The sequence below is a fragment of the Ochotona princeps genome, chromosome 2 (assembly GCF_030435755.1).
Source record: "Ochotona princeps isolate mOchPri1 chromosome 2, mOchPri1.hap1, whole genome shotgun sequence".
Lineage (NCBI taxonomy): Eukaryota > Metazoa > Chordata > Mammalia > Lagomorpha > Ochotonidae > Ochotona > Ochotona princeps.
The window spans coordinates 157,418,463-157,430,548 of record NC_080833.1 but is presented as its reverse complement, the minus strand read 5'-3'; the positions used below and the strand labels follow the sequence as shown (position 1 = coordinate 157,430,548).

Sequence of the window (12,086 nt, the reverse complement as noted above, 5' to 3'; positions counted from 1 at the left end):
AAAATACTCATTGTCATTACCCATTAGTGAACTACAATGAAATCAAATGAGATATTCACCTCACCACAGTTAGAATGCCTTTTTATCAAAAGGACAAAAATTAACAAATGCTGGTAAGGATGTGAATGAAAAGATACACTTAATCACTGTTGGTGGGAATAGAGATGGGTATAGAGAACAGTAAGGCGGCGCCTCAAAATTCTAAAACTGGATCTATCGTTTGATCCAGCTATGCCACTTCTGGGCATACATCCAAGGCAATTTGAATGAGCATATCAAACGGAGATACATGCATACCCATGTCTGTTGCAGTACTACTCACAGTAGTTAAGGTATGCAACAAAACTGGCTACCAATAATGGAAAAATGAAGAAAATACAGTGCACACACACACACACACAGAGGAATATTATTCAGCTATACATAATGAAGCTCCATCATTTGCAGGGGCAATGATTGGAATCAGAGCCCATTTACATTAAGTTAAAAGCCAGACACAGAAAGACAAATACCATTACTTTTGTCTTGTATGAAGAAGGCTGAAATGCCTGAATATAAAATAGAGATTACTAGAGGCTGGGAGTTGGGAAGGGGAGCTGAGGGAGACGGGATAACCGCTAGCACAACAGGGCAAGATGGGAAAAATGAGTTTGAGTTCTGGTGCTACAGCATGGCAGGATGACTACAGTTCATAATAAAATACTACTTTTTTTGAAGAACTAGAACAGATGATGCAAAAGCTGCAAATAGAAAGGATGAGAAAATAAAAATGTTAATTATCCTTACTGGATCAGTACACACTGTTTAGTTGCATCTGAGTATCATACTGTACCCTAAAAATAGGAACACTTGGTGCATGCTAACACACAAAATTGTGAGGTTTGTTGGGAGGTGGCACAAAGAGGTCCAATGCTGATGAAAATCTTCTGTGACTTGGTTCGTGTGCCAATTATAGAGATAATCCCGTTGTCAGAAATCGGCAGATTGAGCCATTTAGACATACCACTTCACTGTATGTAAATTTCACCTGAACAAAACACACCAAGATAGCCATGTCCCTTTCAGATATGCCTCCTATGAGTCCACACCAAAATCTGGAAGGTTCATATCCCAGACTGGCCCCAGGTCAGGCACCTCTGATGACACAGCCAATCTCCAGCTTCCCAGGCAAGTCAGTGTTCCTGGGGTGTTACAACTGCATCACGTCCACTCTTTTCCCTCACAGGTGGTCTCCTCAAGGCCACTGCTCAACAACTCCTGCATGGACATCAGAACTGCAAGGGTCTGCTTTCCTATCTCCCAACTGGAACACAGCTCCTGGGCACCTCAGGGTCCTCTCCTGGCTGGCCGGGACCTGCCTGGGCTTGAGTCCAGAGCCCTCACACCGTCGAAACAAGTGTCGATGACTCAGACACTCCAAGCACTCTTCAGGAGTGGGCATTATCTCCATTTAAGGCCCGATGAAACAGCTGGTAACCTGATGACTTCACCGTGGAGTGCTCCCTAGAACTGGATAAATGGACTGCCTTCTTCCAACAGAATCCGGATGTGTGGTTTTCCCAGCCATGTCCACACCAGGCGTCTTAAAGTGGTGTAGAACAGTGACCAGGGTCAGCCACCCATGCTGTAAAAACCCGTGTCACAGCTTACATTACCTCTGCCACCTACCTAACTACCTTAGGTCTTTTTATTTTATTCCCAACAGGCTGATGCAGTTGCCATATTTCTAGCTGAAAAATAAGTTGAAATGCTTTTTATTCTCATATGACTAAAAACTTGAGAGAGATCCTGGGATCTCACCAAATATTCTGTGTGTGTGTGTTCACACTCAATATATAGATCTAGAGATGCATAGGAATAATACATAGGTATATAGTGTGTATATATATATATACACACACACACAGATTCATAAGCAACAATCATTTTTCATTAGCATTTCTTGGATAATATTTTACAAAATGAATATATGATTACATGATACATGTATATTGAATATACACATTTCCCTTCCAGAATTCAATATTGCATTATGAACAAAATCAGATGCAGGCAGTCTCTATAGGCACCTTCCAAACACAGGGCGTGACACCACCATCTGCCAGAGAGAGGCGCAGCTCAGACCATGCAGTACTGGCAGCTGGTGATCAAGATGAAACTTTCATATGAAGGCAGGATAGAGACCAGCACCTGCTCGCTGGTCTTCACTGCAACTCAGACACCACAGGATACATGCTGAGATTTTCCTCATCCTAAAGTCCCTACTTAAAGGGACTGGGACTAGACTTCCAGTTGCTGTTTTCATGAAGCGTATCTGATATCCAAGAACGAATGTCTAAGGTATATGATACCTGTATGTGTATATATATACTTTTTTTCATTTAAATCAGAGAGTGACAAAATATTTCTCTTTGAGTTTCATTATCTCAGTTGATAAAGCCATCCTGTTTTATTTCTTATGCCTTTTCAAGTTATATTGGCTGAGACTTAATAGGCATATAAATTATATAAATTATCAAGTACTTCATACTTCTTTGCATCTCAAATCATGCCAAATAGTTTCCTGAACCATTTTTTAATGAATGAAATTTCATGTTCTGTGTTGTCAGAGTATAATTTAACTGAAGTCTATTTACTTTTCCAGTATTTATTTCATCTGTTTTTCTCACTAATTGCTAATCAATGCAGATAAAGGCACCTGATAAATGTGCTTTTAAATTGTCTTATTCATCTTTCCTAGGCCTTGTTCATGCTTGGGGACTTGTTTGTGACACTGTAATATGTAACAGTGATGAGAGAATTCATCATTATGCTGTGCAATGCTATGGCAATTAACTTGCAAATTGACTCCTGCCCTGTCATCTGGCTTGAAGTAGGTCAAAACTTCGTACTCCTAAGTATACATTTTCGACTTCAAAAAGATAGAAAATGTTTTACATTTAGCAATACACACTTTGCTTTCTCCACTTACATGCTCTGGCCTTCGGGCTTCGAGAATATGAAATGCTTTCAGTTGTTACCCAATTCGTTGGAGAAGAAAAAAGATCCAAATTAGGAACAAAATCATTTTACAGTACACCAGGAGCCTAGTTCTCATTACTTTTCTCAATAATCATTTCAGTCCTGTATTATTTCCCACATACAATGTTCACCCCCCACTGCGAAGTCCTCTGTGGATTTGTTGGTGCTGTATCCACAGCTACCATTCCTATTTCCTGCTCCTGTCCCAGGAGCCTTCAGCAAATAGCATGCTCCTAGGTTCTCAGGGAGCCTCGTAGCCAGAGTCCACAACAGCTGCTTCACAGAGTCCCTGTGCTCTGCTGCTGTGTCTCTTCCCAAAGTTCTCACAGGAGGTGTATTCTGATCAAGGCAAAGAGCAGAAATGGCAGGTGAGACTAGCTTGGGGTCCTTAACTCAGATCACCCCAAAAACAGGGCTGGAACTCTGATGACTAAATTCTAATCTCATCTTTATTTTCTAAAGGATAATTGGTTCGAGGCAAGCTACTTAATCTTCCTAAAGAGCAATTGTCTTGTATGAAGAACACCAACTACAATTTCACCAGGCAATTGAGAATACTTGTAAAGCGATTATAAGCGGAATGCTCTGAAAGTACATGTGGGATAGAGAGTCAAGTGAATTGTTGGCTGTGTAGTTACCCATATAATAATTTAGAAGTCTCAGATCATTGCTTCTTCCTTTCCTTTACTTATTCAAAAATGGTGACTTCTTTTTTAGGACACAAATTAGGTAACAAGGGGGCTCACATTGTGGTCCAGTGATCCAGCCCACTGCAAACACACCTGGGAAAGCGGCAGAAGGGCCCAAGTACGTGGTTCCCTGTTGCCCACATAGGAGAAAAGAAAGGAGTTGTAGGCTCCTGGTTCCAACCTGGCCCAGCCCTGGCTGTTGCAGCCATTTGGGGGTATAGATCAGTGGGCAGAAGGTCTCTCTCCCCCCGCCTGTCTTCTGTGTTTCTCTCACTGTCTCTCTCCTTGTCTGTCACTCTTTGGGATAACTGGTCACAATCAACCTTTGGAAGGAACCAGGGGAGAGAGAGAAGATAAGTGCCCAAAGGAGTCCTTATTCACACAGGGAATCAGAACACTTGAATTCCTTCAACTAATAGTGAAACAAACGTCTTAGTTTAGAAATAACTTGAGCACCTCAAAGTGATAGGTGCAAACTTAAAGTAAATCATAAAGTTACCAAAACTGAAGAACACAAAACTGAATCAGTGTACAGAAGAAAGGAAAGGAAAGCAAGCAAGCAGAGTAGCTGGGACGGCGGCTAGCACAGCCTCCACACTGTGCGGCCTGCCCAGAGGGGCTTTTGATAAATACTGTCACCTGAGAGTGTTCAGAAGAGCTGCATTTCAGAGCCAAAAAGGTCAGACAGAGCCCAAGAGCCTCATGCTCTACAAAGAAAATATGTGAGCAACAAAAGGAACATTTCACAGAAACATAGTGTTGAGCAATTTCCAGACACACAACTTTTTAAGGGAGCAATTAGTGTGGTATAGTGGTTAAGCCACTGCTTACTGCAAGGGCAGTCCATATCAGAGTGCCTGGGTGTGGGTAACTCCACTTTGAATTACAGCTGTCTGTTAATGTGCACCTGGAAGGCAGCAAGCAATGGCTAAAACACTAGGTTCCTATGATTCACATGGAGAGACCCAAATGGAGTTTCTAAGTTCCAGCTTCAGCCTGGCCTGGCCCTAACTGGTTCAGATACTTAAGGAGTAAACCAGTCACAGGAAAACCAATCAACATCCCCACTCTTGCTCTGTGCTCTGCCAATCAAATATATGTGTACATATATCAAATACATGTGCACATATAGATATAGATACATACATGCTATGTATGTATCTACATGTATTTGTGTATATATATATGGAATACTGCATTTCTGTAATATGACTGCTATTTATAACACATACTTATATTATGTGGGTGTATATATAAAATTGTATACCATAAGTAAAAATGCATGTCCCATAAATAACAAGTACAAATATCTTCTTGAAGCACCCATTGAAAATTAGTAAAGTCAATATAAAGTAGGTCATGAAAAAAAATCTCACAATTTCAAAACAGTGAAAATTTAAACAAGTCATGTTCTGATTGAAATGCAGTAGAATTTCAGACTCTTCAAAGTTTAAAGATGACACCTAAATGTTACAAAGCCTACCAAACACTGCTTCAAAGGCTATAAAATGACAATTACAGATAATTTAGAACAAAAGCAAGCAAGAATATATTGAAATTATACAGTAATGCCAAACTATGCTCAAAGGCAAATGGATAGATTTATGTGATTCCATTATTCTTTTGAAACAAAAACATGGACAGAACGCTCAGCTCTTCCAATTACAAAACAGTAATTCATGTCTGAGGTGATAGACAACACCAAATACTCTGATCTGACTGCCACACATTACATATATGTACTTAACCTCCACAGGGTCCCCCACAAATATAAAAATTACATAAACAAAAACATCAATAAAACACTGAAGCTCAATTCAAGGAATCTAAGAATAGCTGACAGAAGAAAACCCAAGAGATAATCTTTTTTTAAAGCACGTTTAAAAGGTAAAAGGAAAAATCGAGTTTCAAGCAGCAAAAAAAAATCACTTTTTATGTGGCAATAGGACATATCAGACATATCCTGCACTCATTATCTTTTCATTACCACCACTAAAGGTCCTGTCAAGACTGTCTTGGGTTGGCAGAATCTTCTTTTGGCTTACCGTTAGGAATTCACAGACTTAGATCACTGGCCTCGTTAGTCTCCTGCCTGGTGAGGGAACCGTGCGTGTAGAGGGAAAATTACTGAGGGAGCCAAAAAAGACTCAGGGAAGAAGCTCTGAAGTTGAACCACCCTTCTCCCAAGGGCACACCACTACACCAAACGCCTCCCATGAGACTCAGCTCCCAGACCCCAGGATTACATCAAATCTCCATCACCCATTCACATGAATCCAACAACTTGGGGTTTTGAATGTCTGCCTGAGTTGGAGGAAACATAACACACATTAAATAGGAAAGTACAAGGGGTGTGGGAATATTCATCCGACCCTTCCAAGAGAAGGGCGTGTTTTTAGGTCTGGGATCAACAAAGACCCTGCGCTGAAACAGGAAAATATAAAAAGTGTTTTTTCGTATGGACAATGATCACATGCAGCAGGTTCCTACAGAAATAAGTTCCAAGGCTTATGGTACTCTCTTCACACATTTTCATATCACTTGGAATGGAGAAACAGAGATAGGACAACACTTTTCATAGTAAAGCTGGTATTGTTAAAGTACGAGTTCCAGACTCGGCGCTCTGGAGAATGTACAATCTAGGTATCTCTCCCACGTGCCACCTTGTTGATTTCTCAGACACAGATTCTCCCTGAAAATTTCCCTCTTGGGGACTGCTTGCCTCTCCCCTTCACATCTACTCCTCAGCTACTGTCAGGGCTAGCCAGGAAACATGGGAGATATATTTGGCTTCATTCCACCCACTCTCCCACTCCTCTGTTCTTCACCTTTCCTGAGCCATCCAACTCACCTCTACACTTGTGTGAGTTCAAGTGTGTCTGGAACAGTGTCCCATAATTAACCAAGTTAAAGTGCAGAGGTTGGCATTTAATCAGACAGTTCAGACGATCATTAAGACGCCCGTGTCTCATGTTGGAGTACCTGGAGTACCTGACTCTGGCTTCTAATTCTAGCTTCCAGTAAATGCATAATCGGGGAGATAGCAGTGACAGCTCAAGCAGTTGGGTTTCTGCCACCCTTTTAGGACATAAGGACTGAACTACTGGCTGCTGACTTTCACCCTGCCCCAGCCCTGACTGTTGTAGACCTTTAGGGAACAAATTAGCTGTTAGAAGCTCTCTGCATACCACCCCTGACCAACTCTGGCTTTCAGATAGATAAATTTATGCATGTGTGTGTTGAGTAGCATGAAGACTTTGCATTCACTCATAACAAAAAAAAATGAAAATTCAAAGTAGCTCAAACTGGAAATATTTTGATAAGTTTTGTTTTTGTTTTTACAAAATGTCTTCATATACATACAGAATATAGTACACCTTCTCTGTGACCAAGAGAGCATTAAAGGAAACTACACCCACTGCCAAGAAACATCAACACACAGTTCCTTATCCCTGGGCATATACTATAGACTAAGGACTAACAAAATCTTTATAGTACTCACTCTTTCAAATGCAAAGATTTCAAAATAACTTCTACAGGACTCCTTAGATGGATGTGAGCATGAAAGTAGGTATCTACAATCTGTGGTTCCTGGAATAAGACTGCATTTCTAGAATATTCTCTCCCTTGGAGAAAAAAAAAAAAAAAGACTTTCCAAACAAGGCCTTTAGTAAAGGTCCTCTAAAGGTTTGTTTGTTTGTTTGTTTGTTTGGGTTTTTTCTTATAAACATGAAAAACAGGCATTTGGCACAGTAGTGAAGGTGAGATGCCATTTGTACCTCTCATACTGGAATGCTTGGTTAGGATTCCAGTTCTGCTGCTAACTCCAGCTTCCTGCTAACATACATCCTGGTAGCAGATGATAGTTCAAGCACTTGAGTCCCTCTCACCCACATAGGAAACCCAGAGCTAGCACCTATTTGTGGCTTTTGCCTGGCTCAACCCTGGCTGCTGCAGGAATTTAGGGAGTAAATCTGCAGATACAGTACAGACAAAGCACTCGTGTTTCTTTCTCTCTCTCTCTCTCTCTCTCTCTCTCTCTCTCTCTCTCTCTCCCAACCCATTTCATATAAAATCAAAATGAATACAGTTGTTTAAGAAGCAAGATAAATGGCACAAAACTTCAGGTTTGTTACTGTGACTTGTCTTTGAATTACCTTTTTAACTGCTTCATCTGTTAGGATGGGTATAAGTATCCAACCATAGTTTACAGTGAAGATAAAAATGAGATGATTTGAAACAAAACACTTAGCTCAGAATGGGCTGTCAAGCTTTGGGAGAGAGAAGAAGAGCATTTTCCTGATTGAATTGTGCCTTACAGAGTTCTTGGCTCCTATACATTCAACCCAGCGATTTTTCCCCAAGGTTTCATGGGAAAATAGGGAAGGAACATTGGACACAGCTCCCAATGGCAAGGGCGCCTCTCCAGAGAGTCACGCCAAACATGTTGTTTTTTCTTGGATATGAAGCATCTTCTTCCTTGCATGGCTCAAGTTTCTGAAACTTATGATTCTTTATTTAATTTTTCAGAAATTTTTCGTGACACAATTCCTTAGTCTCAGGGACTTCCCCTTCCACCCTCCCCTTTCCCCTTGTAACTGATTTCCCCATACTATTACAATAGTGTAATCTTTCAGCAACAGTCACAAGTCAGTCATTCTGCCATTTAAGTGTATCATGACATTGTAGGTATAGACAATGGTAGAAAGTCCAGCATCCTAACTTCAAGATATATTTAACAGTTTCATTGAGAGTCCTTTCATTCAAGAGTAAAGCTGCATACTGCAATGTATCTTCGTTTCTCAGAATGCTAATCTCCATTATACAGTTCCTCTGGATGAATATATGCACATGCATGCTAACCTATGTATCTACTGATCTTGTATTTTGCATGAAGGTTGCCTTACATTAAAGAGAACGTATGATATTTGTCCTTTTGGGATCGGCTTATTTCACTGAGCATAATGGTCTCTACTTTCCAAAATTTCTGCACCAGGAAGATGGTGGGTGACTTGATATATTACTGTACCACACACCCTCCCCATTAAAAAGCACTGTGTAATAGACATAACGGACAAAATTCTGGAGAAGCAAGAAGTGGTAAACTGAGTCTACATATACCTGGCTGAGCTGGGAGCTTCAGGATGCCTCGGGTAGGTTTTGGGGAGGTTTGCAAGTTCCTGGGCCATCACATGCTGGGTATAGTCATCCTGCCACGTAAAACCTGTGAGGGAAAGTGGAAAAAGCCATATTAGCAATGTGGAAATGCACATCAAGTGATTTCTTTAACTGCCCTCCTTGCAAGTGTTTTCCTTCCAGCAAACCAAGGGGCTCTGTCTCTGCACTGTTAGACCATACAAATAACAGGTGCATGGCCACTAAAAAAAGTTTTGAGGGATTCTTAAAGTGTATCAAGCAAGGAGTGTTAAACTAAATAGGACTTTTGTTAGAAAAAAAAGATCTTGGTCCAATATAAAAGATGGAGACTTTTCTACATGGTGAGGTTCTGGTCGGTGATGGTGGACGACGCAGCACTCATGCGCTATTCTGCCTGCTCACCACCATATCATGGGCAATTTGTTCTTCCTAACCCCATCGTGCTTAAGAGGCAAGCATTTGGAATGGAATAGGGGGTATTGTTACTGTGAAAGCAATTATCAAGGGGCTTAATGTACTGTATCTGGCAGCCAATTACATTATATTTACACTCAAATGTTATGACAAAGAGCCTTATAACAAGGGTGAAGTAGTTATGAAGGCAAAATCCATGTGATTATGCATTAATTACATGCACTGTGGATCACATGATAATTATGCTCAGAATTACCAAATAACTCCCAAGAATAATTATTATGCAATTTGTACATTTTAGATCTTGTGGTAACACTTCAGCACTTAGAACTACCCTATGCAATTATCTATAATTATCTAATCACTAAATATCATGTAATTACAGAGATATATTTTTTGCCCTATACAAAAACACATTACCAAAATCTTCAAATCAGGATTGTTGTGAGGAGGGAGGTAAGCATGTCCAGAAACACATATGCTGAATGGAATTAGAAGAAATACTGAGAAAATGCAACCTGTCCTCATGAGTACATCTGAATGTCTTTTTCAAATGCAAATCCAGAAATTTTCAAGTTTAAGAAATAGTAAGACACCGAAAGCTGGAATATTTTCACATCCTGGAATATTGAATGTCATTACCCAAAGTGGAAGTTGCTGGGGAAATTCACCAAACATGATGGTCTCCAACTTGTTCTAGGCGGCAGTGTTTGGAATGCAACATTTAGAGAATAGGTTGCTGCAGAGAGAATAGGCCCACACTCACTATTACCTTTACTCAGGACTAAGTGTACTTAATGATAAGCAAATCTATTCCATTTGCCAAAAGCACCCTCTATGAAATGTATGCTTATGTCACTAGAATTGCCCATTCCCAGGAAACTGCTCAACTGAAAACACATTTTAATGTTAGCACAATGCTGAAATGAAGCATATTATAACCATGTTATTCTCCAAAAGATAGCTTTATATTCTTTTATTTAAACATAAAAGAATCAAGGGCCAAAAATAAACTCAATATTGAAAAAAATCTCATTTGCAAAATTGAACTGATATTTAGCACTTTTTTTTTTTTATCTAAAGAGCACAGAAGTTTGAGCTACGTAGACTCTGGGATAGGGTTTTGCCCAACTGAGCAGGGTCATCAATGCTGGCAAGCCTGAGGAAGACCCTATACTCCTTAAGCCAAATCTCTAGCCTCTCCTGGGATCATGACAGAAACCATCTTAACTGTCGTTAAAAGGAGGTTGAGAGAGAATTAAGAAAGTCTCAGATAAACAAAAACCAGGACGTTTTTCATCAGAAGACCTACCGTTAAACACTAAATGAACTTCTCTCAGTAAAAAAAGAAACGCTAAGAGAAGAAAACTTGGGACATCAAAAATAAAAAGGAATATGGAAAAGTAACAATGTGAGTCAATACAGTAAGCATCTGTTCCCTTGAGTTGAATGTTTGACTTCATATTGCCTGATGTCCTTTTCAACTCTGGTAGAAAAGCTCTCTAAACAATTAAAAACTAGAGGAACATGCCAAGTATCACAAGTGGGGGTGAAGATTCTATATTTTATCCAAACCAATGAACTGTGAGAAGAAATGTCTATATAATGTAATATCCAAAGAAATGACTAAAAAAGTTATTGTGACAAATGCTCAAAATCCTTATAGATAGTTTAACTGAATATTGAAAAACTAAAATTAAAATATCCCAAGGAAAGGGAGGGGAAAAAAACCAAAAAAAATAAAACAAGTAGAAAAAAGAAATTAAAATGAGATATCCACTATTTAATTCAATTCTAAATTAAAATTACATTAATATTCTGACTTTGTAAATGAAACATGCTTATGCTTTATTGTACAAGAAGTCTTATGTTTTTAAAGCAAATAAAGGTGTTAAAAAATTACATTAATAAACATATTAAGTATAAATAAACCAATAAAAACATAAATGATGGCTGAGAAGATTAAAGAAAAGATTCAACTATATGGTATCTATAAAAAATTATCTTAATATAAATGATATAGGAAAAATAAAACTAAAATTGTGATTAACATAGAAATATTAATTAAGCAATAATAGCGGTAACTATACTAATATCAGATTAATCTTTGGAGCAAAAAAAAATTGTTGCCAGAGACAAATAAGACAATTTTAAAGTGATTAGACATGGTTCTCTCAAATATGTATGCATCCAAAAGACCAGTGCAAAATATGTGCAGCAGAAATTGACAATGAAAAAAGGTAATCCCAGAAATATAAGCAGAAGTCTACTTGGGAAGTGATAGAAAACTGTCTGAAAATTTCCAAACAATACATTTCCACATAATCTGTAACTCAAAGAGAATCTGGTAAAGGAGTAGGCTATGGAAAAAAGAAAACATGAAATAGAATGAAAACGAACATAAAATACAGCAAAATTTGCGGCAGTGTCATGAACCATACTAGTAGGTTAAAGCAAAACAACACATGCTCACAGCAGTCAACATGGAAACAGCATTTAAAAATTTCCAACTCCCGCTCATGATGAAACTATCCGAGCAAATGAAATCCAGAGAAACGTCCTCAGCTTGCTAACGAATGTGCGCACACATCTCACAACCAGCACCATGATGAATGGAAAGGAACAAGGCCCTCTCACCACTCATTCAACATACGTGGGAAGTTACACTCAACTCAATGGGGAAAGATATGGATGCAGATCAGGATGAAAGAAATAAAATGGTGCCCATTGGGTTGGCAAGGTGGCAGGATAGGGCAAGGACACATTTAAATTGATGGAGAATAATTAGCCAGGGTGAAGCAGAGA

At 39.2% G+C, this 12,086-nt stretch overlaps 1 protein-coding gene across 1 annotated transcript in view; it reads right to left on the bottom strand.

The window, feature by feature from the left end:
- Positions 1-12,086, bottom strand: part of PTPRN2 (protein tyrosine phosphatase receptor type N2) — a 1,038,500-nt gene that overhangs the window by 630,294 nt on the left and 396,120 nt on the right. Inside the window, exon 5 of the mRNA XM_058660653.1 lies at positions 8,832-8,934. Coding sequence (XP_058516636.1) covers positions 8,832-8,934 — 103 coding nt within the window. The remainder of the gene's footprint in view (positions 1-8,831; positions 8,935-12,086) is intronic.